At 55.4% G+C, this 26,354-nt stretch overlaps 1 protein-coding gene across 6 annotated transcripts in view; it reads left to right on the plus strand.

The window, feature by feature from the left end:
* The window catches only part of CUX1 (cut like homeobox 1), a 300,846-nt gene that overhangs the window by 147,767 nt on the left and 126,725 nt on the right, over positions 1-26,354 (plus strand). For all 6 annotated transcript variants that reach the window (XM_044429825.1, XM_044429827.1, XM_044429826.1 and 3 more), the window contains exons 4-8: positions 194-272; positions 10,702-10,839; positions 12,843-12,966; positions 14,470-14,546; positions 16,237-16,303. In XM_044429825.1, coding sequence (XP_044285760.1) covers positions 194-272; positions 10,702-10,839; positions 12,843-12,966; positions 14,470-14,546; positions 16,237-16,303 — 485 coding nt within the window. The remainder of the gene's footprint in view (positions 1-193; positions 273-10,701; positions 10,840-12,842; positions 12,967-14,469; positions 14,547-16,236; positions 16,304-26,354) is intronic.

Genomic DNA, 26,354 nt, shown 5'->3' on the forward strand with positions numbered 1-26,354 from the left:
AGCCCTGCTGTTTGCCTGCAGAGATGTGAGCTCCCAGCTTTAAACAAGAAAGAAACTGGCATCGCCAGTACTGTTTGTGCAGTCGTAACTTCAGCCCCACTGGTGTGCGTGTGGATATTTTTCTCTGGAAGTGATCCAAGACCCCCCCCCCACACACACACACACCTTCCTTTTCTTTTCTTTTCTTTTTTAGATTGATGCATTGGGCAAAAGAAGCAAAGAAGCAGAGGCGGCGTTCCTGAATGTCTACAAGAGATTAATTGATGTTCCAGGTATGCAGACAGGCTGTCCTGTCTTGAAAAGCAAATGATATCTGTAGTCTCATTTTGCAGTGGGCATTTTCTCCCCTGCCTGTCAGTTGGCTGCATGCTTGAGAGACATTTCCATGCACCAATTGCAGGGCTGCAACACTATCTAATGGTGGGAAACGAGAAACTGAGCTATGCTGGTCGGCCTCTTGGAGAACTATCCAGGGCTGACTCTTTAATTCCATCGGAATATTCAAGAATTTTGAGAGAATTTAACGGCTTCTGGAAGACGCTTTGATGCTCATCTTGCACAATACATACACCTCTTTGCATCTTGCTCCCCAAGCTCAGAGATCGATGTGACCAGGACAGGTCTCTTGAGTAATGAGACAGGGTTCCTTTACATGTTTGTCCATAATTAGAAAGTAAGATGCTTTCTCTTGTGTCTTTTTTCCTAGCAGTCTATTTTTCAGCCCCCCTTTTCACCTTTTTTTTTTTTTTGTCTTCCTCTCATTACTCTGAGATATCTATGAAATACCCAACATGTTTTCTACTAGTAAAACCTCTGTACTGTAGCTAGCAAGAGTCATCATTTAATCCTGTTAAGGACGTGGCTCTTGGTCTTGGGAATATTCTTTGACAGGGTGCAAGTGGTCACAGAGTTCTTTCTCTGCCTGTGGTATTCAGTGTGTGAAGTAATATCTGTGAAGACAAATCGCCGGCTGGAATGACAGCTTTCCCTGGGCCCAGTCCTTATGCTTGGCAGGATGGGTGAGTGCGCCTTCCCGACTCGCCCAGAACTACCGTCCTGCCACCAGACAACACAGCCCGGTGCAGCATTTGAACAGAGCGTTGTGTGTTGAGCACCCCAGATGGAATGAGGCCCTTGTACATTGGATTTTACATATCTCAGGACAGTATGATTGAATCCAGAAAAGGTTGCCTGGCCCAAATGCCTTGGCAGCCCCTTATTTACACCAATTACAGTATCTTTACAGGGCTTTCATAAGTGCTAGTGTCTTCCTTGTTCTTGTCAAACATACATTTATAGTTCCGGAATGACAACAGCTCATCTTGAGCACCCTTGAACCAGAGGTGTGGCACAAAACAGCCAAGTCCTGCACTGTATTGTTACTAAAACAGGGAGTAGCTGCAACATTGGGAAAATTAATTCAAATGATTGTTTATATCCCAAAAACATAGAGCTGATCTTTACAGAATTTCCTTCTTAATGCACAAATGCTCAGTAGCTACCAAGGGGGAAAATGATGTGGCCAGTTTTGCCTAGTGCATACCCAGGCCAGGACAGGCTTAACTGGGAGCCAGAGAAAGGCAGATACTGGGGAGATTCCCTTTTGCCAAACGAAGAGGGACAGCGGTCCTGCAGAAATGGCAGAGCAGGGGACCAGAAGGGGGTGTGGCAGATTTCGGACAAAAGGAAGAAAAGTAAAGCAGGAGCAACTGCAGTTACCTGTGTCAAGAGAAGGGAAACTGAGAGGACTTTACTTCCCAGGTGGTTGCAGGTATGAGCTACATGAAAATCAGCTGGTTGGACCATGGCCAGCCATTGCCCCCCCCCCCCACCGCAGCCGATGTCCGGCACGTGCTGATTGCTGCTTCCATTCATCTCCCTGTGTAGCGTAACTTGATCTAGACCACCACCTCCTTTGCCTGCTTCTGCTTCCTCCTCCCCCTCCTCGCCTTGGGCTGCCCTTTCCTGTCAAAGCCACCACTGCTGTGCCACATGGGTGCCTGTAGAAGGCAAAGCGTCCCGGTTGAAACTCTGCAGGACATTAGGCACTGCCATGGCATGACTTGGCCCACACGACTCCCAGCTCCATCACATGAACACGCCATATTAAGGCCGTGATGCCAGTGTTTCCTGAGAACCACAGGATGGGGCCAACCACCCGCAGCCGCCTTTGGCGCTTTGGTGCAGTTTGGGGAGACTGCAGGTGAGGCGCTTGACCCACCACCTCCAAAGACATTGGTTGCTCGAATGGGCAGCCAGAAGGTGGAAGCAGGTGCTCAGCGCTGCTGCTGGCATCCCTGTCTTGCCGCTTCCCTCACTCCGGGGCACACATAGGTTTTCTGCCACAACAGGCGCTCGATGGCTCTTTGGAATTGGGGGTCCCTCTGCCCCGGCCCCGGGGGGAGCTGCCCTGGGCAGGCCTATGACCCGGAGAGACGGAGGAGAGCATTTCCTGTGCCAAGGGACCCAGATGTTGTAGCCGCAAGGAGAGAATGACCTTTGGCCCTGCGAGGGTTAAGGGGCAAAACAGGGCAGCTGGAACAAAGCAGGTATGGAGTCAGTTGGACCCTGGGGAGTCCGTAAGTACCGGCTGGGGTTTGTTAAGCGCAGTTTTTGTTATTTGCATCACCAGATGCAGGCTTTTGAAGACCTTGGGGTTGATTTTTTAAACCGTCAGTAAGGACTCTCATGAAGCCTTGCTCTCCTGTGGCAGTTTGCCCCCAAATGTGCCGCTGCAGGTCGGGGTGGCATCTGCGCTGGTTGTTCCGATGGGGAGGAGATGCGAGGTGGAAGAGTTTGTGCCCCTCTTCTGTCCGCTTTGGGGGTAGCCTGGAGCCCCACCATCCCCACAGCAGCGGTATATTGTTTTTAAAACCCACGCAAACTGCTTGCACGGTCCTGGGGATTCCATTCCGAAAGGGGAATGAGCCTGTAAGAGCAGCTGGCCAGGAGGCGTCCTCACGCCAGGCCCACGGGTGCTTCCCGGAGGCAGTGGGGGCTTTCTCTGCTAATATCTCACGAGGGCCATCGCTCTCCCTTCCTCCCTCCCTTCCATAGGCAGTGCGGGTGTATTAATTTTCTGGGGAGTAATTAATGAATTAATTATACTGGAAGGTGTTTGAATATTCAGGAGCCACTGTGTGATTATTCTTAGTTGGCCGCATTTTCTTTCACGGAAGGATGCTCTAGGACTGCTTGTGACGATTCTTGCACATGTCTTTTGGTACGCAAATTGCTGCTCCGTTGTGCTAGGCTGAATTTATTTTCCTTTGCCCTTGCGATCAGCCTGGCCAAAGGGGTGAAGCTGACGAAGGTGACGTGGCTGAATCCTGCCAGGATCTGAAGGCTTCTGCCTTGTACCAGTTGTAAGCAAAGCATTGCTTCTTACTCCTGGCCCGGCTTGTGTCGGACCCATCAGGGAGCAGGGAAGCAAAAAGTTTTGCTTCTCTCTCCACGCTGTGAATATGGCCCAGAACTTCCTGGGGGCAGAAGGAGATGCCAAAGAACTCCTTCCGCTTGTTGCGGGTGCTGATGCTGTGCAAACCCTTAATGACCAAAGGATTTTGGCTTTTCTAAAAGGACTTGCTGGAGGATACGCACTCCTCCGTTTCTCCCCAGCCCGGTCTGTGTGGGAGTTTTCTCGAAAGAAAGCAGCCTTGCTTGAAGACCTGGCTTGGAAAAGCAGAGGCAGCCTCTCCGAAAGGAGTCGAAGCGTCGGGAATGAATTATTTTTAGAGCCAAACCTTCGGAAGCGCATTACCAGCTGTATAAAATATTAATTGCCTGTGTGGTTCTGCTCATGCTTCATAACGGCCTGTCTGACTGTTGTCAGCCTTACACAGGCCTGTAATGAAGTCCTTTTGTTTTCGCGTTCTGCACCCTCGGCCTCGTGTGTCCCCCCCCACCCCCCCCCGAGATGAGTGAGTTCCCATTTGGCAAATTGGAATTTAACAAGATCAAGAGAGAGAAGCCCGGCTTGTTGCACAAGGGTTCCGTGCCTGCAGCGTGTGTCGCAGTCCTGTGCTGGAATTGCGTCACTGCCGATGGCCGGAGCCTCGGCTGGGTTGCCCCGCGGGCAGCACGGCGCTCCCTCCGTTGGGCCCGGGCACCCGTGAAATTCAGGGGCTTCTGTTTGTGTGCGGAAGAATCTTTCGCATGCTCTTGGTTTGCCTTTTCGTTGACCCACAGCAGCTGGACTGAATGAAAAGTCTCTGCGACGGGAGAGTGCAGAAGGCCTCCTCGTCCCCTCGAACAGACTCTGCTCCTCCGTTTCCAGCCCGCCTACTCGCTCAGCTGGCAAAGCAGGAGAGCTCCCCGTGGCGGGGCCCAGAGAGTACTTCCAAACTCCCGGTGTGAACCCTCGTCAGTTGCCGCAGCACCGCCTCTGCCTTGGAGAGCTGCCCCGTCCAGAGCCGTCCCCACGGAGGGGCCTGGGATGCCTCGGGCCCAAGAGGGCAGGCATGTCGTCCCGTAAGGGAACGGCTGTAGCTCAGTGCCGGGCCGGGGAGGAATCCAGCCGGAGAGCGCGAGAAGTCGCTGCCTGTCCATGTGGCTGACACTGGACTGAACGGAGGAAGGGCCCGCCCTCATGTATGGCCACGTCCCCTGCTTGGAAGGGTGCCTCGTCTTCGGCAGTGCTCTCCAACACGCCGGGATGGTCTCAGGGCCCGCCCTTCGCTCACGCGAGCCAGTGGCTTCCCGCGGTCTCCCCTTCCCGCCGCCCACGCGGTCGGAGAGGGCAGGCCAGTGGACTGCGGCATGGAGGGGGGTGCCGGGCTGGGCCTCCTGGAGGATGGGGCAGCAGCGTGGGGGGCGCCTGCTGGCCCTCGGGGCAAAGGACCCCCTGGGCCTGCCCCTCAGGCTGGCTTGCAGAGTGCAGCCACGAGCCACCAGTGTCTGGCTCAGCTCGGACCCTTCCCCTTGGGTGGGGAGGCCCCCAGTGCCGTCCTGGCAGCACAGGCATGTGGTCTGGTGGCGGCGCTCGGAGGAAGCCCCCAAGAGTCGCCAGAGACGGTGCCGGCCCAGACAGCTCCCGGGTCCCGTCTGAGGCCCTGGGCAGCCTGGCGCGCGGCCCCTCTCCCCCTCCCACCCTGGTGCGTCCCCCAGCGCTTGCAGCACGTGTCCGGCACGGCTCGTGCCCTTCCAGCCCTGCAGGGTGGGCCTCGCAAGCTGGCCTGCCACGTGAGGCGTGAAGGAGCACTCTGTGCTTCCGCTGTGGCTGCACGCAGAAAGGGCCTGGGGCGTGAGGGTGACGGGAAGGCGGGCTGACCCATCTCGATGGTGCCTCCCGTGGAGCGGGAAATGGGCTCCTCTCCTCTGGTGCTCGTGGGGCCTTCTGTTCGCGTCTCCTGCCAGGCTTCCCGTCCTCCTCCACCTCCCTGTGGATCAAGGTGTGCCTGCCAAGGGTTCGGTGCCGGGCCCCCCTCCAGCTGTGGTGGGCTTGCCCTCTTTTTGGAGGGGGCGCGGGTGGCCCCGGCATACTCCCCACCCAGAGGGATGTTCATCATCTTTGTTCATCAGCATGCTAATTGCTGTATGACTAATTATGCCCTGAATTCCAGTTGATTTTCTTAATGAGACAGCTGGGTTAATTATGTAATCATATGATTGCATTAGCCTAGAGTGCCCCAGCACAAAGTAATCCGTGCAGGCGTGTGGTGCCATTTTGGATGCGAACCTCGGAAGGGGCGCCCTGAGTGAGGATGGGAATAACCCCCATGCCTCTTTCGAAGCAGTCCCTTCAAGTGTCGGGGCATGTGCCGTGGGTGGAAAGCATTTTAAAACTCCGTATTGATTAGTATCAGTGGGAACAGGCCTTTCATTTAACAGAAGATTCAAGCTTTCCCAAACTTCTAAATACTGGATGATTTGATTGTTTCTGATTTCTGGATGAAACTTGGTGGCAAACATCAGTAAAAGGTAAAATGCAAAGGTATTGTCTATATTGTTTACTCTTAATTTAAAAATATTTGTATTTCCTCATCAAGCTCAAGGCAGCTTACCTACCAGTATGCGAAAAAGAACAAACAATAAAAGCCAGGAATCAAGCAAGTAAGGAAATCCCAGAACAAATGTCATGAAGCATGAGAAGAAGCCGGAGGGAAAACAGCGAAGATGGGAGCATTCCAAGAATAATGGATGGGTATAGGCGGGGAGGCCCAGCTACGGTTCCCTTCTGGTGGCTTAACCCCCTTGGCAAAGGGCTTTGTCGGGATTTGGGAACGGCGCTGTTTTCCAGAGCAGGAGTGGGGACTAGCTTGGTGTGAGAAGGCATGTGCCTGCCTGCGGAAGGGCCAGGTTCGGTCCCAGCATCTCCCCGGAGGGTTCCAAAAGATCCTGTGGTCCATTCCCCCACCCTACGGGCTGGGCTGGAACACAGGCCTCATCGGGGCTCGCCCTTCCCCTCTCGAGGACGGCAGCTTGCCTGCGAAGCGCCCTCGTGTTCCCGGGGACCAAGTTTTGCCGTTGCCGCTCCAGGGCAAAAGTGAGTGAGCTGCTTCTGGGGCTGAGAGTCCAGTCTGGGGCTGAGAGTTTGGGCCAGTCATTCATGGTGCATACTGAAAGGTTTTGCCCCATGAAAAGTGAACCTAGGGCCCTTCTGAGGTTCCCTGGAAAGCACCAGCTTGGCTGTGGGGTCAGAGACTTCAGGGCATCCCATGCTGAGGATATCCCACATTGAGGTCTTGAGGTCTGGGTAATTTCTGCAAGGCTTGTTTTCATGGAGGTGGGCAAGCTGTGAGACAACTCATGTGACCAGAGTTGTTTCCCTGCACCACAAAGCACCATCTCTCTGCTTGCAGAAAACTCGCTTGTCCGGAGAGGAAGCCCTGTTCTCAGTGTGCTAAGATTTCTTCTTGCGGGATTTCCTGCTGCCATTCCCCATGTATAAAAGATTCTGTCCTGGGAATCCCCACCAGCTGTCCCAAATGATGAAGCCCAGAAGCAGTTTGTCTGCCTCCATGAGGACCAGACACTTCTCAAGCACTGCCTTTTGATAGGCATGGATTTGGCCTGCTTCCGGCATGGACCATCTCGGCTGAAAGCCTGGGCAACACTCAAGCACAACTCCGCTTCCCTCTAAATGCCTTTGCTTATTAGTGTACTTTGTTCTTAGCAATAGTAATTTACATCGAACAAAGCTCTGCAGAACATTCCATTTTGGAAGGACCTTTTCAGTGCTTTTGGCTCCGTTCAGCAATATAGTATATAAATCATTTTCACACTCAGTTTATACGTAAAATCGTAGAGTCAGAAGGGTCCTGTAAGGCCATTGAGTTCAACCCTCTGCACAATGCAGGTATCCTTAAAATAGTGTGTGTGTGTGTGTGTGTGTGTGTGAGAGAGAGAGAGAGAGAGAGCGCGCGCGCGCGCGCGCGCGCAGGTGTGTGCAGCACCTCCACTCCAGCATTAGGGTAGACCTGCTACATGCCACTGTCAGGGTGGAGATCAGAACCTGAGCAGAACTCTTGGCCTTCCTCTCCCCTCGTTCCGCACGATGAAACCACAAACCCACGAGTTCAGTGAGCAGGTTTCTCGCCTGTGTCTGATCCCTCTCCTGTCCCACTGCCACTTTGAGCTGCTTGTACCCTGCTGGGTGTGACGCACAAGCACACCAGGGCAGGATGACACCGGCTTCCCAGAATCTCTGCCCCTGCACACTCTGAAATGCTGCCCCTGAGAACTTTTCGTAAGGTTTAACAACCAGGGTGCATCTTGCACTTTCTCTCCAGCCCTCTGGAGGTGTATGTGCTAGATTTACACACCTAAGAGAAAGTGTTATTTTTGTTCCAGGGGTTCAGGTACACCCCAGTCTTAGAATTACAGCATCCATGCGACAGACATTTAAAAAGTCACCCTTGGGAATACCTGTGAGTTCCCAGTGCCTTCCTCTAGTGGCCTTTGCATTTTGAGTTCTGAAATATTGAAATCGTTGGGCTGGTGAGTGGTGGAGTCTTGTCTTGGTCATTATAAATGTGATGTAATTGAGTTTTCTTTAATACAAGCTGTACAAATTAAAGCAGGGCAGTCTTGTTTCAGCTTGGCCTCCTTAACATATCCCAAAACAATATTCTGAAGCTGTTGACATTTTAATCATTCATCTCAGCTTAAGCAAAGTTTGAAGTTTAATGCAAGGAGATGGTTTTAACATTCTCTTCATACTTTATTCTGTGACTGTTTTGCTTCTTTGACATTAACCTTTAATAGAGCTAAATTAAATATACATATCCTGATGAATAATTATGAGAGCGCCAACATTTTCATTTACGATATAATGCTTTCCAGGGATTTGGGAATTTATTGACTAAAGGTTTAGTCATTATTCATTTTAGAATGTAGATGTTGGTAGTGCTGGGGGGCACCGGCGGGCGGGGGGTACCAAGAATGATGGTTCATATAAATTCCCAGCTAATTTTAGTCTAGGGGAGGCTGGCTGGTTTGCATATCTCGTGGGTCCTCCAAAATTAACATCCTGGTTAAAGTGTGTGCTGGGGCAAGATGTACAGCAGGTACATACCCCAAGACCAGACAGCAGAAATGCTCCCCTGAAAAAGAGAACAAAGGGGATTGCGTATTTGTGAGTGACAACGATGGGAAATAATTATGATGAGAATCTGTATTAGAGGAAAATGCAAAGCCCTCCTCCGCACAGCACAGGCGGCTGTGAAGAGAACCCTGTGTTGCTTGCTCTCCAGGTGCTAAATGTTGGGGGGCATCCAGCCCTCGCACCCCACCCCCGGCTCTCGCTTCTTCGGTTCTTTATCTTTACACTGGATTTGACCCAGAGAGCCCACCCACGGCCTGTGAAGGGTAGGGCACGTGTGCATCCCGGGCGGTCCGGGCTGAGGCCTCGAGGGGCCTGTCGTCGTGCCGCCCTGAGCACTTCTTTGCCTCCAGGCTGCTCCCCATGGAGTAGGGCTTGCCACGCCCCTTCCGCCCCAAGGAGCTGCAGCCAGGAAGCCTGCTTGGGGGCACATCCCCTCCCCATCTTGTTCCCGGTGCCTCCACCTGGGAGACCCTGCAGCCGGGCGGTCCCTTTCAGCCAGCCAGGTCATCAGTGGCCTGACTCTCAGTTGGACAGTCGTGCGGGGGCTTTGCCTCCCCAACCTGCCACTTAGACATTATAATTGCTCCCAAATCCTTCCCATGTTAACTAACTTTCTGAAAAATGTAATGTGAGATGAATATTTTAGCAGTGCTAATAATGGAGGGGGAAAAAGCAGCCCTCACCTAAAAACCACAAATGAGAAAGCGATGTAGTCATAAAGTATGCATGTGCCGCGAGGGCAAGTGATAAGCAGCCCTGGTGCCCCCCCCCCCCCCTCCCCTCCCCACCTTGCAGGAAGCCCTTTCGGAGAGCAGTAACACAACGCAGCACACCCTGCCTCTCTGCTCAACATAACCCAGTCCTGTTCTACTGTAAACTCTGGCGCTGGGCTGACGTGTCGCAAAGCGCCCGGGCTTGCGCTCAGTGCTCTTGCAGAGGTACAATGGGCTTATTATGTGTTTCCAGCCACTGAGGGTGGTCTGTGAAATTAATGATTGTGGCGGCGGCAAATTAAGCCAGCTCCCTAATATGTACTGTTGTTGATCCTCCGAGATTGGTGTGTTTAACATTCCTCGGTGGGAGACTAAATCTCTGTAGCCATTTCACAAGTGAAGCTGGCGCCCAACGCTGAAATGTATGCAGCGCTGTTTTATGAGACCTGCTTGGATTCCAGGATTCTCCCCTGTCTGGAAGCCTGCGGCTGCGCCTGCCACTCGGCAAAATGGGCCTGTCCGGCTCCGGGGGCAGGTGTATTGCGGCACCTTTGTGGACGGGCTTCGTGTACGGAGCGTCCCGGGTGGACGGTGAGGGAGCGGGCAGTTGCCCGTTCGATCCAGTCAGAATTCAGCGGGGATGCGCGCGTGCTTCCGTCCTGCGCCCAAAACACTCCAGAGGCAGCCTGATTCCGGCCCTGCTCCAGTCCAGCACTGCCACTTCCCCAGGAGGAGAAGGCTGTTTGTGTGTGAAATGGCAAGCACCCCGAACAGCTGAGATGCCTCATGGGCGGGACCCCCCAGCACAGGGTGCATCTTCTGTCCTGGGCCGACAGAGCCCGTCCCTAGTGAATAGGGGCAGTGAAAGCAGGCCGTTAGGAAGGTCCCATGGGTGCTGCCCGGTGCCCTTTTCTGGTTGGTTTGGTCTCTCCGGTTGCCTTTCCATGTCCCCCCACCCCCCCATTGCCTTCCTCTCGGCACGCCACGGTGCCACTGTGTCCCTCTCGTCATGAGTGTCTCCGCTGTCTGAATTTGCCTCTTGCTTCTACGGTGCCCTTGCTCCGAGAAGCGGAGGACGAGGTGCTTGGTTTTCTCCACCGCAACTTATCCTCATCGCACTCCAGTGGCACGGGCTGGGTGGAGCAGTAATGACTGACTGCCGGTCCTGCGGTGAGCCTTGCAGCTGGGCTGGGATTTGAACTCGAGTCTTCCTGGTCCTGGTCTGGCAGGGGGCTCCAGAAGGAGGGGCAGCGAGTGCAGCCAGCCACGAGCCTTCTGAAGGACCTGCAAGACGAAGGCCAGCACCTTAAGAGATACCTCACCAAGATCTGCTGGAGGGCGCAGGGTGCGGCCCCTCTGCCGAGTGCTTGGGGTAGGTCTCGGGTGGCGCTGACTTGACCTGGTCTTCCTGATCAATGCCTTCCATGTCTTTCTCCTGTTCAGATCCTGTTCCAGCCCTGGATCTGGGGCAACAACTCCAGCTGAAAGTCCAGCGCATGCATGATATTGAAACAGAGAACCAGAAGCTTAGGGAAACACTTGAGGAATACAACAAAGAATTTGCAGAAGTGAAAAATCAAGGTATTGTGTGGCGGTGGGGAGTGCTGTTTTAATGTTGGTGTGAGCACAAAGGTTTGGTTTCATTTACGTCGAAGAAATGCCGTGGTGCTCAGTGGAGGAAGCTTCTTCTTAAAACCGGTTCCCAGATGTCTCACGATCCAGAGCCAGGATGAGGGCTCTTTATGAGTGACTGGGAGCAAGCCATCCCCGGCGATGCTGGGGCAGGTTCAGATTCCAGCCCCGCAGCACCCCCAGGCCGCTTTGCTTTGGGAACATCCTTTCTGAGCCAGAATCTCCCGGACCGCTTCGTACTTGTCCTAATTCCCCCGTCATTTTCCCTGAGTGAGCCATCGCGTGTTTAACCTTCAGGATAGCCATCTTCCCCCTCGAGGTCCCCGCATCGGTCCGTGTGCCTGTGGCTCTGCCCCGGCCGCTGCCCTGCACCGCAGCTGCAGCAAGTACTTAGTAATGCACCGTTTTCTCTCTGGATTCATGTGCTTCCACCAAGGCATGTGCACCCTTCACTGTAGTCGCCGTTTGTTTATCCCTAGGGCAGAGTGCAGATATGTAAGTAATGTAGGTTAGTTATTTAAGCGGATGGGCAAGCTGTTAAAGGTGGCCATTGTACATGAAAATGCCATTATCTCAGAGAGCAAGTGCCCCAGAATGCTCCAGTTTTTAGCTTGTGTGTGCATGGTTGGCCTTTGCAGCCAAGCATGTCTTGGGCTAGGAGAGAGAAGAGAGCCTGTTCAATCCCAAACTGCCTCCCTTTCCACGAGACCGGTGCTCACCCTGAAAGCAGCCACTTCTGGCCATTCCTGCAGTAGCCAAACTGCCTTGGCCTCGGTCAGCTAGACTGACTGCTGTCCGTTACGCGGGTGGCCTGCAAGTTTCAGCCGTTCGTCTGCAACTGAAGAGGGGGAGCGGGGAAGCTGTTTATCCTCCTACATTTCTGCATGAGAGTGCCATGCCCGATGCCATGTTCCAGACCCTAATGTGCACCCGGTGCTGCTCTCCCAGACACGCTCAGTTCCACAAATGCCTCTCTGAACAGGGAGTTCTTCAGCAGACTGCACACTCTGGTCTCTCTGCCTGCCTGCCTGGAGATCACCTTTGGAAGGAAATGGCGCAAAACCTGTCCCAGTACAGAAAAGTGCCTGGACGGATTTCAGCCCCCTTCCGCCTTCCCAGGGCCTGTTTCTGTCCCTGTATCCCAGCCTGCAAGTGCAGAAGCAATGACTTCTTGCCGCCTCTCCGCCTCTGGCACGCAGCCCCTCCTGCTTCATATACCTGCCCCCCCCCCCGCATCAGCTTAGCCACTTTCTCTCAGCAGTGTCATCCTACGCGTAGCCGAACCTCCAGGTTACAGGCCAGCGAGTGGCTCGTTCCTTTACAGGTTAACTTCTCTGGGGAGGGGACCCCATTTGGAGTTCCTGTCACAGGCACCGGGACGTTTGTGGCTGCCGTGGGCAGGGCCACGGGTCAGTGGGAAGTCACGTCCTTGGCATGCGCAAGGCCCCAGGCCCAGTGTCTGGGCTCCCCAGGTAGGGCTGGAGCAGAGCCTTTCCTGGGACCGCCCGAAAGCCACTGCCTGTCCCTGCAGACCCTGCCGAGCCAGACGGGCTGACGGCCGCGCCAGGAGACACCCGCTTCCCGTTACTCATCGCTGCCCCTTCCTGAGCCTGCTTGGGGGCTGTCTTGCCACGGATGCGCCATTCTGCTTCACAGTCAGGTTAGGGAAACCTTAGCTCTGCTTCCCGGCAAAGTCCATTGATCCTTTTCAACCTTAAACATTTAAAGTTCAGTTTAGCATTTAGGGAGTAAAAGGTCTCCAAAGGGACTCGTAGTCATTGATTTTGTGTCAGAGTTGAAGAGCTAAAGTTTAAGCCACGCTTCTGCCACAGCCGCTGCCCCTTCCAAGCGGAAGAGAGGTGTGCGCTCGGCAGCCGTGCGCAAGTGTTTACCTGTTGTCTTCTTTCTCCGCCCGCTCCGGTGCCCACTCCTGCGGCCCCATCCTCCTCCAGAGGTGACAATAAAAGCACTTAAAGAGAAAATTCGGGAGTATGAGCAGACCCTGAAGAACCAAGCGGAGACCATCGCTCTTGAGAAAGAACAAAAGTTGCAGAATGACTTTGCAGAGAAAGAACGGTACGTTAACGTACGCAGATGTGCGTGAAAGTGCATCCTAAGCAGGTGTTTGGCGGGAATTTGTGATCCCTGACGGCGGCATCAGAATGTCATCCCCAGCCCTCAGCTGCCTCTTTCTTAAATTGAAATTACAGTCCTGGTCTAAGAATGTAAGCGGAGAACCAGGAGGTCCCTGGATCACACCTCCCCGAACTAGTCTTGACCATCCATTGTCGTTCTGTATCTGTCAGATTGTTAGGGGAGTTTAGATAGAAAAACAACAACAGGGTGGCTAAAATTATGAATGCAGGTAAAATAGAGAAATTAGCAAAGTGGTGAGATCTCAGTCCACTTGAAAGCGCTCAGCAAAATGAAAACATTTTGATTAAAACAAGGCTGAAGCAGTTTGGGGGAATAGCGATACTGCTGAGATCGTGTGTGTAGAAGTGCTCCGAAAGGGCAAGGCCAGCGTATTGGTGATCCTGGGTGCAGAGCCTGCAGGCCACGTGTGGCCCTCAGAGTCACGAGGCTCCACACGGAGTTCATCCGGTCCGTGCTAGTTCTGGAAAACCTGGGCTTTCTCTTACTTTAGGCGGTTCCTGAGGAAACAGAAGAAAGGGAACGGGCTGCCTTGCTAATGCTAACACGAGAACGCCTGGAGGGCACCGAGGGGAAGTACTAGTGGGGAGGGAGCATGCACTTGTGTGCTCTCATGTAGTCCCTGGCAGAGACCCGGGGCTGAACCGTGGCACATCCCAGACAGAGTTGGTCCGGGGCCTGTGGTTCTGGCCGCTGCTTGGGGGCTCCTGGTCTTTCCAGTGCCCTTGAGGATGTTGTGCCATGCAGACCCGTCTCTCTTGACCCGTTTGATCCTGGGGTTCCACTTGGCTTTCTTGAGAGAGAGTGGCCGTGCAGGTCGGGGATAATGGGAGCTGTAGTCCACGCCTGGGGGCACCAGTCTGGGGAAGGCAGAAGCATGCAGAAGGAAGCTCTCCAGGCCTTCTGGACTTCCTCTCGTGGAGGTCCTTGCCCACCCGGGCAGTGGTCAGGAGTGCTGGGAGCGGAAGTCCACAATGTCTGCTCTCCACCTGCCCCTCTTCCAGGGAGCAGGGATGCGCGGGCAGCACCCATTGGCCCTGTGTGAGGGGTTCCGCCTGTCCCAGGCTCCCTTCAGTGTGACTAAGGGGCCCGTCCCTGCCCAGCTGGGAGGGCTGCGCTTTCCAGCCAGAGGGATGCCTGGCCCCAAGGCAGCTGGGGGCTCGGGGGTGGCAAAGAGGGCGGAGCCACGTCCCACTTTCCCTGGTGCCAAAGCTGCTGGCTGCACGTGGGCCTTGCCATCCACAATCTGCAGCCCCGGGGGGCGGAGCGGGGGCTCTGGCCGTTCTTTCCAGCCCCGGGGGGGCGGGGGTGAAGTTTGCCGCTGGCGAGGGCATGATCTGAAATGGGCGATTGTGCATTTCTGTTTCCACGCTGCCTGTTGCCCAGACACAGGCCTGTTTTCAGTGCCGGGTTCTCTCCTTCCAGAATGCTGCAAGAGACGCAGATGTCGACGGCCTCGAAGCTGGAGGAGGCCGAGCACAAGGCGCAAGCCCTGCAGACAGGTTTGCCCTTTTGCCTCCGCTACTTGTGCCCGTGGGCAGTGGGAGAGTGGCCCCCGGGGCGGTCCAGGCCGTGCTGCCCGGGGCGGATGCCGTGCCTGCATGCCCAGAGCCAGAGGCTGGGATGTAGGCAAGGCCGGCTGCAGCCGGCTCAGCCTCACCTGCCTGAAGGCCGCACTGACATCGGCGGAGAGTCATCGCCGAGTCCCAGCCCAGCCCTCTGCAGTTCCCCGAGAAGCAGTGCAGTTGGGTTTCCTGGGTTCTGCAGGTCCTGCCCCAAACCCACACTAAAAGCCTGGATTGGGTCTTGGCCCTTGGACCCAGAGAGGTAGCCACGGCGTACTGTGAAAACTGGCTGGGAAGCGGGGCAACGAACCCGATTTAAAGTAGCAGCGGCACCGACGTGAGCCAGTACCATGGCCACCGCCCGCCGAGGCAGAGAGCAGGCCCTCTTTTCCCCAGACGCAGTGTCCTGCTCCACCCTCCCTGGACACGGCTCAGCAGGGAGCTGCTGCTGAACGGCTGTCCGCAGCCAGGCGTGCAGCATTCTGGGCAGTTCAGGCCTCTGCATCTGGAGGGCACCGCCTGGGGGATGCTGGCTTCGCGTCTGGAGCAGCCGTCTATTTCCATGGCGTTCCGCCGGGGGAGCGAGCCAGGCACGTTACGGAAGTGATTTGAATGCCTGGCATAGAAATGCCCAGAAAGAAGCCTCGTGCCGGCGTCTCGGCCACCGATGTGGGAGCAGCTCTCACACAAAACCACGGGAATGTGTTGACCTGCACACCTTCAGGCAGCTCTGCGATCACGTGGGAGGCCAGACGTGGTCCTGCCCACAAAGGAAATCAGTAGCCCGCTGCTTGGTGCCCATGGAGATAGCGCAGTATAAGAGGACGGCTCTCACATCAGCAGGCCGTAATGCGCAAATGAGCCCATTGGCGGCGGGGGCAGCGAATCCTTTTGCCGTGTGGTGAGGGCAGGACCAGCTGCTGAATACTGGTTGGCCAGGGCTGCCATCCCAGCCACCACCAGTGCCCCTTGATGGAGGGATCCCCCCCCCTCTCTCTCTCTCTCACTCACTCTCACTCACACACACACACACACACACACACCTCATCTCAGTCGGCTCCTATGTCAGAAGTTCTTGGCACTTGCATTTCTGAAAGGGCCCTGGCGATTGGGTTGGGGAAGCTGGATCGGGCATCCCATAGACGTTAGCAGTGGGGGGATTGCCCTCTGGCCCCTTCCTCTGGCAGCTCATTCCTGCCTTTCAGAGCTGCAGCCAACCAGTTGCCTTTCCATCTGGAGCCAAAACCAGCCCCCGCATGAGCCACTGCAGAGGGTTTGTGTCAGAAAAGCAGCACTGCAAATGGACAGCAGTGCATGTAGCTAAGATGGAGCAGGGCAGGATCTGGAAACTTTCACTGTTCCTGGAACAAGCAGTGGTTGGTGTTGGTTGAGCGTCTGTGTGTTTTCTGAAAGAAAGAATTTCGAAAAGCTTTTAAGCATTGTTTTTCTACAGTGTGAGTTTGTTTGGTCAGAGAGAAAGCTTAATGCAAGATGACTTTTCAGACAGGGAACAGTTTATAGCTCAATAGTAATTGAGTGGCCTTTAAAAACAGAAAAAGCAAAACATGATATGACTCTTACCATGTCAGTAATGCCTTGGCGTGTTGCTTCTTTCCCCTCCCTCCAGCCTTGGAAAAGACGCGGACGGAATTATTTGACCTGAAGACAAAATACGATGAGGAAACAACGGCAAAGTAAGACTCGCCAGTCCCCACTTTGGTGGGAGCCGTGTGTGTTGAGTGTGCTCGTGCCTTGGGCGAGGGGACATAAAAGAGTCGGGTCCTTAGTCCTGCTGCTTGGCCCTGCTTGGCAGGGGACTGCCTTTCCCTTGAGTTGCACAAATGCAGCTGCTGAGCAGCCGCGGGAGAAGCCACCTGCAGGCTGTCCCATAGGATGTGGTCGGGTGAGTCCGCCCAATTCGGAGATGCGCCTGCTTTTTGGCATTGGCCAGCAGGGGCTCCCCTGGCTCTCAGGCGGTGAGATGCTTTCCTCGCACCCTTCCACATCAGCCGGATAAGCCGGGGACGGAACGCAGGATCTTCTTTATGCAAAGCAAGTGCTCCCACCGTGTCTCCCTCTCCAATATCAGTTGATGCGCGCGATCAAGGTTGATGCTGGGTGAGGGCACAGAAAGCAGAACGGTGCCAATTGCAAGCTTTTCGGTACTCGATGGCTTACGGCCACCCTTCTCGGCCGGCTGCTTTGGGCCCCAGCGCTTCGTGCTTTCTTCTGAGCTCAGGCTGGAGGCATGCGGTGTTTTGCCTCGGGATCATTGCCCATGAAAACATTAGCGGTATCGCTTCAGGGTTCTTATTCCAGACTTGGTATCCTGTGGTACTTATATTTATTTTCCCTTTCCTGCTTTTCCCCCACTTTTTTTGGGCTCACAATTCAACCACCACAATGGGCAAGAGCACTATCATCCCGAACATAAAAGTGGCCAAGAGCTGCAGGATAAACAGGCAAGAAACTCCCAGCATTTTGGCCTCTTCAGGGTGGAGCTGAAAAGCCCCCGCCCTAATTCACTGCTCCTGCCCCACGCAGCACAGTGGGGAGGCCACTGGAGGAGCCTCTGTGGTTTCCTCCAGGACGGGGCCCCGTCTTCGTGCAGCGTTGCCCTGAAAGGGCTTCTGGGGGAAAACACGTGGCAGCCGCAGGAGGGCTCGCTCCGCCAGGGCCCTCCTGCCTTCCCGGCCCGACTCCCTGTTGCACTCCCTCCGTGCACAGGCACAAGCGTGTCTGTGGCAGCCGTGGAAAGAGGGCCCTTGTCTTCCCTCTTCGTTCTGCACGAGTTCTGAGCCGCCAAGCCAGCTTCGAGCAGCGCTCTTGAAGTGAGGTGCTGGTGCTGGTGCTGGTGCTGGTGCTGGTGAGGGCGGCCGCAGCCTCGCCGCCGTCCCCATGCCTGGCGATGGGCGCCCTCTGCTGACTCCGCCCCCTTGGTTTATATGGGGCTTCAGGGCATTTTATCCGCAGCAGGCCCAGGGCCCCTGCCAGCAGCCATCGAGGCGGTGGCGAGGGCCGTGCGCCCAGGCCGCACCACGTGCTGCGCTTCGGCGTGTCACCTCGCCAGAAGTCCCCGTGAAATCCAAGGCCTGCTCGCGACTTTGCAACAAGGGAACGGGCCCTCACAAAGGCAGCGCAAGCAGTTCGATTGTTTCGGTTTCTGGTGCGAACTGCCTCAAGGGCTCTGGGGTCGAAACCAGGCAGCTTCAAACAGATCTTTGGGTGAATATTACCCTGTTCTTACTCTTGGATATTTTCCCCTAAAGGAGAAGACGGTTTTGGGACTAACTATGCTTCGAGTACATGAGATGATGGGATTCGATCCCGTTCTTCCCTGCATCCGTTGTTTCCTGCACTTTCTCTTTTGAACTGTAAGCTCCCTGAGGGCAGAGCTTGGTCTTCATTGCCCATGTAACTTTGCAAGCCAAGCCATTTATCCTGATAGCGAGTTATAGCCAGTAAAAAAACTCAGGCATTAATTGGAGAAAAGAAAGAAAACAAAGGGTAGGATAAATAGTCACTTCTTGTAGTGGAGGGATATTAATCATTGATTATAAGGAGATTGATTCTTTTTAACTCGTTCATCAATAATCTGGAGTTTGAGTGTGTAGTCAAGCAACTCAGTTTCCTGACAGAGCTAAGTCATTTTGAAAGGTTTAAACAATGGATGGTAAGGAATTCTGAAGAGGCCGCCTGCAGACTGGGGAAATGGGCATTAAAATGGCAAATGTGTTGCAGTGGGAGTGGGTATAAAGAAATAAGCATTGGGACAAAAGATCCCAACTTCCTATATATGCTGAACTGGTGGCGACTGCCTGAGAAAGAGACGCTGGGGTCGCCCATTGGATCAGTCGGAGTGTTGGCCCAGGGCCAGTTCTCTCTGGTTTCTGTGGCTCCTGCAGATGGGCTGTGCGTCTGCGTAGAGCAGTCATTCAGAACATTCTAGAACCAAGCAGAGTCTTTGGCTGGAGCCCTCTGCACATGCTCCAGGCACTGCTCTCACTCTCCTCTCAGTTTCTTTCCCTTCCCTGCAGCGACTGACTGCATTTGGGTTGTTCTCCTGCATCACATACTTTAAAAAAAGGCTCTTGACCCCTTTCCAGCACTGAATGGAGCTTCTTTTCCTCCTTCCTCAGTTCTTCCTTCCTTCCTTCTCTGGGCTTTTTCCTCTTAATTTCTCCCCTCATCCTGGGGCACACGCCTGCCAGTGCCCTTCTCCAAGAAAGAGACCCACTCTAGTGGGAAGATGCCATAGGCTGACGGGCACTCCTATGGCTTCCTGTGGCTTGGAGTGGTCCACGGGAGGAGCCCGGCTTGCACTGCCAGCCTTGGCCACGTAGGCCAGGAGGAAGAGCAAAGCCCTCTTCGAGCCCTCTGGGGAGCGTGGGCATACCTGGGCCACCATGGCCTCCACACACCTCTTCAGCTTCCCTGACCAGCACGATGGAGACCAGGGCTTGGGGGTACCAGCCTGTCCAGTACCAGGACGCTGGCTGTCCCCAGCAGCTCAAGACTGGCCCGTTGGCTCCCATGTTTGACCCTAGGCAGGTCAAACAGACCGAGCTTTGAAACAAGGGGCCTGCACCGGGCCTTGGAACACGAGAACAAGCGGGGGAAAGGCAACTCATCTAGAAGACTCAGTCACGGGATTTGAGCTTGCTTGAACCCCAGCCCAGCCACTGGGGGCTAGGCAGCCCCACAAGCAGCTCCGTGGCCACCACAACAGAGCCTGGGAAAACCACGCATTCTGTGTGACTGACGCCACCGATCGTCTCCAGCGTCTTGGCTCGCCACACTGGACGCAGGAATGCTGCTCACTGGAGCCGTGTGTTCTCTCTCAGCACCTGTCCCATGTCCTGGAAGGCTGAGGTTGCCTCTGTACTGACGCATCCCACCGGCATCCTCCGCTCCTTCGCGAATTGTCCTCTGGCGTTGTCATGAGACCCGCCAGGACTGCCCCAGGCGCTCCCGGTGCCCCAGGGCTGCTCCGCGCTGTTCGGAGGAGCACCCTCCACCCTGGGGATGCTGGCCGTGTCTCCATCCACACTGGCACTTCTGCTGCCGACACCCGGGGCACCCTAAGCCAGCACTCGCCCGCACAGCATCCACACTTCCAGAAACCCAACCTCCAGGCTCTTCCACCCCACTGGACTCGAGAAGCCCACCATTCCGTCTCCTCTGCCCTCTCCCACCTCATTTCTCTCAGGATGTCAAGCTGAATCCGTTGCCTGACCCACCGGCTCCTGTCGGCAGTTCTGCTTACTGAGCCATCTCGATCTCCCAAGGACCATCCCCGGCACAAGACCACCATCACTCCGACTCCCCCTTCCATCCAGCCTTCCGCATCCTCCCCAGATGCCACAGTCGGGCACTAAAGAGCTCAGTGCATTCGGATCCCGCCTTGGAGGCCTAGACCGTGGTGGCTCCTGCCTCTTACTTTTAGACTACACTTCTTTCACTCTTTCCAAACCACCCCTGAGTAAGCGGAAGAATGAGATACACCAAGTTGCAGTACTGACTCACAGCCTGGCCTATTTTTGGACCAGGTACTGGAGGCCTTGACGAACTCAAGGCTTCCACTCAGGCTTCTTGCAGGGTGGACGGGGTTGGGGGAATCAGGGATTTGTAGCTCCAGCTCAACAGGGCCCAACCTCTTGCAGCTCTCTGACTATCTGGGGCACTAGAAACGAAGGGCTCAGCCCTCTCCTCCAGCAAAATGGACTTGGCAGCAGCTTCAGCGCAGCAGATCGGTGCTGAAGGATCTTCGGTTTTCTTGTCTTCCTACGTAAGAAGCTCTCTCCAGGGCCTCACTAACCTTTATCCACTAGCAGCTTGTCCAGTTTCTCCTTGTCCGTGTATAATACTACCTCAGACCATCTGAGCCACCGGCGACATTCGATCACTGACTTCTCACCATGAACGTGGCCTCCCTGGATGCCGTCCTTTCTGCTCACGGAGTGGGCGAGCTGCGTGTCCTGCACCAGGCAGCCCTCGCATGTTTTGCACCCAGGAAGGGCACTCCTGAAAGCAGGGCGCTGTGCCGCCAGCCTTGCTTCCTTGCCCCGCTTCCCCTGCCGTAATGAAGCTCCCTCCACCGGACGTCTGTTGGGCGTGAGGGTTCTACACCGGAGGCACCCCTGAGATGACGGGTCCCCGAACAAGTGGACTGGAGCCCCAGCAGCCTCTTGCGGGATGGGAAGTCGAGCAGGCACCACGCGTCCCAGCCTGCACCCCTGCCATTCCCTCTTTTGGGGAAGTCTTTTGTCCATGTGCCCCTGCAGGCACTTTTCCCGAGGGCATGCCTCCGCTGCCACCCTGTGCCACATCCTCCCGGGCCCAACCCTCGGTGTCAATCTGGCATTGCCACTGTGCCGAGGCCAGTCCTGGTGGCCTTCTTCCTGTCCTGCCTTCGATCCTGGCACAGCGCTTTTCTCCTCCCTCCCGCCTTTGGGAGAATGGTCCACACGTCAGTCCTGGCCTGGCACCCCAGCCCTCAGTAAGTCTTACTGCTTCTCGGTCACCCACGCGTGAGTCACAGGGTCTGCATGTGGGGAGGGTGGCTGCTTGCCTGCCACTGAGCCCACACAACCCCCCGCCCCCCCAGGAGGCTTGTCCGGTTCCAGAGGGGCCCTGGGAAGTAGCCTCTAGCTTGGTTTCAGTGAGCCACTCTGTGCATGCTCAGAGACTCCCCTTATTGCTAGCTAGGGTTGGCTGGTTGTACTTCCGAGAACAGAGAGTTTTTGCCAAAGAGCGGTCTGTTGTTCTGGAAGTGAGGAGACGGGGGAAGCTTTACTCCCGATCGTGTCAGCTGTCTTGGATTCCTCAGAAGAGGAGAAAAGGCAGGACGTACACGTGATGGTGTATTAGCAGCAGCGGTGGCAGCAGCCTGTGGGATTTGCTCCTGCAGGAGGCTGAGCTGTTGGCAAGCGAAGCCGCTCGGCCAGGTGGCTTGCACAACTGGCACGGCCAGGGTGGTGAGGCTCCTGAACCGCTCCTGGGAATGCCAGCAGGAAGGCGCCTCCTCCCCTGCAGGTGGGGCTTCCATCACAGCTTCTGCGTGGGCTGAGGCTGGACCAGCGCACGGGTGCCCCGGGTGTGGGCCGATCCAGCTCGTTACGGTCTGAGGCACCACCCCTCCGCAAACTAGTTTTTGGCAGTCTGGTCAGATCTTTCGGTTCTACCAGGCTGCAGACCCATCTCTATTCCAGCCTGCTGCCGGTGCTGTTTTGGGTTGCAACGTGCCTGGAGAGGTGCTGTGCCAGTTCTCCCATGAACTCCCAGTAACAAGTCCGCTGGGATCCAGGGCTCGAGCCGGCTGGCAGGGCCTCCTTCAGGGCATTCCACGTCCTCCTCCCCTGTTTTCGGGTTTTCTCGTGCCGACTCTCACTGATTGCGGCTCTCAGTGATTGTGCATAATCAGCATTAATTGTGCGTTAATCCTCCTTTAATTTTGTTTCCCCTTCCCTTTATTTTTTTTCACATCTTTTGCACTTCTGCAAATCTTGGGCTTCCCCCGGCTGGCCAACCACCTTGAGTGCACAGTTGGAGGGAGTGAATGTCAGTGCCTGATTTTTTAAAATCCGGAATCACTTGTTGGTCCTTGTAAGTCTGATGGATGCGTAGAATGTTTCCAGTAAGGAAACAGCCCCCTCACCCCAAACCTCACTTCAGCCGTTCATTGGTCGGATCTGGGGCAGCGAAGGTGTTAACAACCAAAACAAAACTGGCCGTGCAGCGTGTCAGCCGGGATACCAGAAGCTGAGATCGACAAGACGCCATCAGTAAAGTTTTCCATGTGTAGGCTTGAAATAAAATGCAATTAGGCCTTTATGTGTGGAACAAGGATCCATTGATGATGACAGCTGGTCTTTGTTTTCGTCTGTCACTGAGTGTGGGAGGTAAAAAGTGCTCCTCTTCATGTTTATTAATGCAGGATTCCTGGGACAAATGGCAAACACAGTTTCATGTTTGTCGGGAGGCAGAAGGCCTTGCCAAAACAGTTGTGTAAGGGGGTTTCAAGGTTTTCGGGTTGCGGCTGTCCTCGGGTTAAATAAATGGGTGCTGGCACGGCCTCTTTTTCTTCACGTGGCCAGCCAGGAGGCGAGAGGGAGCAGAGCAGCAAAGGTGGCGGTCTTTGGAGAAGTGGGCGCAAGCAGAAGAGGCTTGGCGGTGACTTGAGCTGGCGGGGTGCCCTGATGAGGCAGGGGGAGACCCGGCTGTTGTTTGATAGGTTGGCTGAGGGTGGAGGGCCCAGAGTTCGACGGGGGCACATCTGCCTTCCGTGCAGAAAGTCCTGGTTCAGACCTCCAGATCTCCACTTCAGATGACAAGGTCGTGGGCCATGGGGAAGGACGACTCTGTACCCGAGACACTGGAGAGCCCCTGCCAGTCAGAGTGCAGCATGCCAGGGGGCCAAAGCCGTCTGGCCTGGTTTGAGGCAGCTTCGTGCGAGGGCTCGGTTAGGCAGTCCTACTGGGGCAGGCTGCTCCGCACGGGAAGCTGTCCTCTTGCCAGTGCCATGGAGTGGGAGCTAGGCAACCCCTCCCAAACGAGGCCGGCCCTTCAGCCATTATTGGAAGAGCCTGGATTCCATACAGAAACAACGTATTCACAAGCCTCGAACATGCACCCCGGGTGGAAAGTTGACCCCTCGCCTGCCCCCCTTCACCCACGCTTTGCTGATGAGCCCTTCGGGGTCAGTCTCCAGAGGGGGGCACGCCGTGGAAGTGAGCGCACTGACACGCTTCCCACTGAGCCCCTTATTGGTCCAGCCGGCCGGTGCGTCAACGGGCCCTCGCGTCCACGTCTTCTGGGGTGTCAAGGTCTCCTCCCGAGAACCCTCGCCAGCCTGTTCCCTTCCAGCTTCTTTCCCACAGCCAGGAGTGGCAGGGGGCTCGGTGGTCGTCCTTGAAGGGCTTTGATCCAGAGCTGACTTGGGCAGGCTCACCGGGAGAGTTTGGGCAGCCGGGGCCTCGCTCGACTCAGCCACTCCCATATCAGAGTGAGGACTCTGAGACGTGGCTGGGTCAGCTCCCCGCTCCCCCTGCTCCACATCTGGGCCGCCATTCCCACCAGAGCCCTCCATCTCCCGTGTGCGCCTGGGAATCTCATCCAGGCGGGCACACACGAAACATAGGCCTTTGCCAGCATAGCCAGTGCTGATGCATGATGGGAATTATAGGCCAATGAACAGAAGAGCCACTAGTTGCCCAGCCCTACTCTAGTTCCTGCAAACCACGATGGTGTCTCTGGGTTGGAGGGGCACCCAGAATGGGGTGGGCAATGCAGAAACTTTGCTTCAGTGGGAGCCCGACCAGGGTTTGGCTGTCACTGAGCAGAGGCACCCTGGCAAAACTGAGCTGCTGCCGTTGGTTTGCCTGTGTCACGCCCTCACCAGTCTGTGATGGGGCCAGTTCATTAGTTCCTGGCATCCTCGTTCTGCCTGCTCCAACCTGAATAGGAAGGTGACTTGTAAGAAATGCGGTTTTGCCCGGAACAGTCGCAAAAATGGCTTTAAGGCCCATTTGGGTCTATAAATTCCTTCTGTAAGAATACTTAGACACTGTAGCACACGGGAATCAAGGAAGGGAAGTGGAGGGCATTTCCTGAGGAAAGTGGCCCTCCTCACTTTCTTCCTGTTTCCAGCTTGCTGCTGCGCGCGCCAAGCCAGGAGTCCGAGCAGCATCGGCTTTGCCGCAGGTGTGATTTCCCTCAAACAGGAGGACCAGAGCCAGTGCCCACCGCGCTTCCAGAGCTTTCAGCCGCAGAATCACCGCCCACTCCCTGCACCAGAAGATGCGTGTGGCCTTCAGCCTTTGAAACGTTGGCCGTTCAAGAGTTGCACTCAGTGCAGCCCAGCGGGGCCGGATGTGCACTTGCTAGCCAGTGTGGGGATGTTGCCCATGGATCAGGACGACGGGGAAACTGGCATTAGAAGAGCCCCTAAAAGTCACCTGGTCCTGCCCACGGCTGATGCAGAAGCGATGCCGCTACCTTGGCATGGCTGGCCAGGGATGTGTGGGAATTCCTCTGTCGCTTGCAGAACACGCAGCCATGCCCCGCTTAGCTTCAGTAGACCGAAGCAGCCCCGGTTTTGCCAATGGAGTAAGTGGATTCCTGAACGAGGAAATCTGTGCACATGTGGGGAAACTCTTCCGTTTGGGTGCTGCTCAATTCTTAGTTGCACCGAGCAAGCAACAGTTGCGAACAGAATTGGACCCAAGCACTGGGATGGAGCTTGGAGAATGCTGATCATTTCGAACATCGTGATGTTCATCTTCACCAGCGTGGAGGATGCAGGTCATCTCGAACATCTTCATCCCCGCCTGCATGGGTGCTGGTTGGCCATCAGACCTTGCTTTAAATGCCCCCCTGAACGAGAGTCCACCGCCTCTCCAGATAGTTGGTTCTACTGCCAAACATCTTGCAGCTCTGGGAAGTTTTCCCCTCCGCTTAGCAAAACTAGCCTCACCTGTAACTCGAGTGTGTTGCTTTGTGTCGAGTCTGCTGCAACAGCAGGAAACAAATTTGCCCCAACTGAAGAAGGCTCTCCTCTTGCCTCTCCACAGCCCCCTCCGCATTCTATGCATCCCACGTAGAATCTGGCCCCTGCTCGCGGTACGGTCGTCTCCAGGCATGATCCAGAGGAGTCGGGGTTCCGAAACGGGGCTTGTAGCTGCAGGGGAAGAAGGATGGGCGTGGGGCCAAATTTCTTCCCTACACCCAGATTAGGGCGAGGATAATGTCCAGAGCGCTGTCCTGAGGCCAGCTCAAACTGTGGGGAAGGAATGGGGTTGGGTTGGGGGGCTCGTTTTGTTTGTTTGGAGCCGGCTTTAAACCCCCCGGGAGGGGCACAGCCGTGCTTTTGCTCATTCCGTCGCTGTAGCTACAGAAGTCCACCGGGCTTCAAGGAGTGGCCCTCACACCCGTTCTTGGCTTCTTTTGCTCTTCAGGGTAAGACCGGGTTTTGCGTCTTGTGATTTACAACCCGGGGAGAGAGCTGGGGAGGCGATTCACAGCAGATTTTGTGGAGCAACCGTGCTGTTTTCTTGCGGTGGTGATTATTTTTTAATTTCTGTGTTCAGATTGGCTGCTAGCTGAAGGCTTCCAGTCCCGTTGGAACGAAAGGGCACCTTGCAGCCTGCCGCCTGCCCAGTGGGGCGACCCATGGCCACATGAAAATCCTCTGGGTTCATGCAGAAGTCATGGTGGTTTTCGCCGAATGTTTCATCCATCAGGATTCAGCCACAAGTTACTCTGGTCAGATTTGGCCGGGGATGCCATATGGAGCCTGAGCTTGAGAATCGGCCTGACATGTCTCCTTGTACGCCTAGATTCCCTTTTCTGACATGCTTCTCATTCCGTTCCACCCCTCTGTGCAGGTGGTTCCCCTGATTCGCACAGCTACAATAAGGTGGCAGGGCTTTTCTCTTCTCAGGGTCCGCCAGACCCAGTTTTAGCAGCCGCCTGCGGCTGGCCGCGTGGGCTCCCATAAAAGTGCATCCGAGTGGACGAGCTCTGCAGAAGTGCAGCTGGGCTCGGCAGGTCTGCACCTACTTAATGCCGCCCTGGCCAGATGATGGGGTCGCACAGCTTAAATTCCCGCCCTTGCCTGCAAACGAAAGTGAGAGCGAGCAAAGAAAGGTAACAGGGAGACGGATCGCTCCGCTGGAGGACTCCCACCGGTGGTCTGCTTCCCCTGGGCAGGAGCGCACCACTTCCGGGCAGCCCACCGAATGCTGC

The sequence above is a fragment of the Varanus komodoensis genome, unplaced genomic scaffold, assembly GCF_004798865.1.
Source record: "Varanus komodoensis strain SLA01 unplaced genomic scaffold, ASM479886v1 scaffold20_1, whole genome shotgun sequence".
Lineage (NCBI taxonomy): Eukaryota > Metazoa > Chordata > Lepidosauria > Squamata > Varanidae > Varanus > Varanus komodoensis.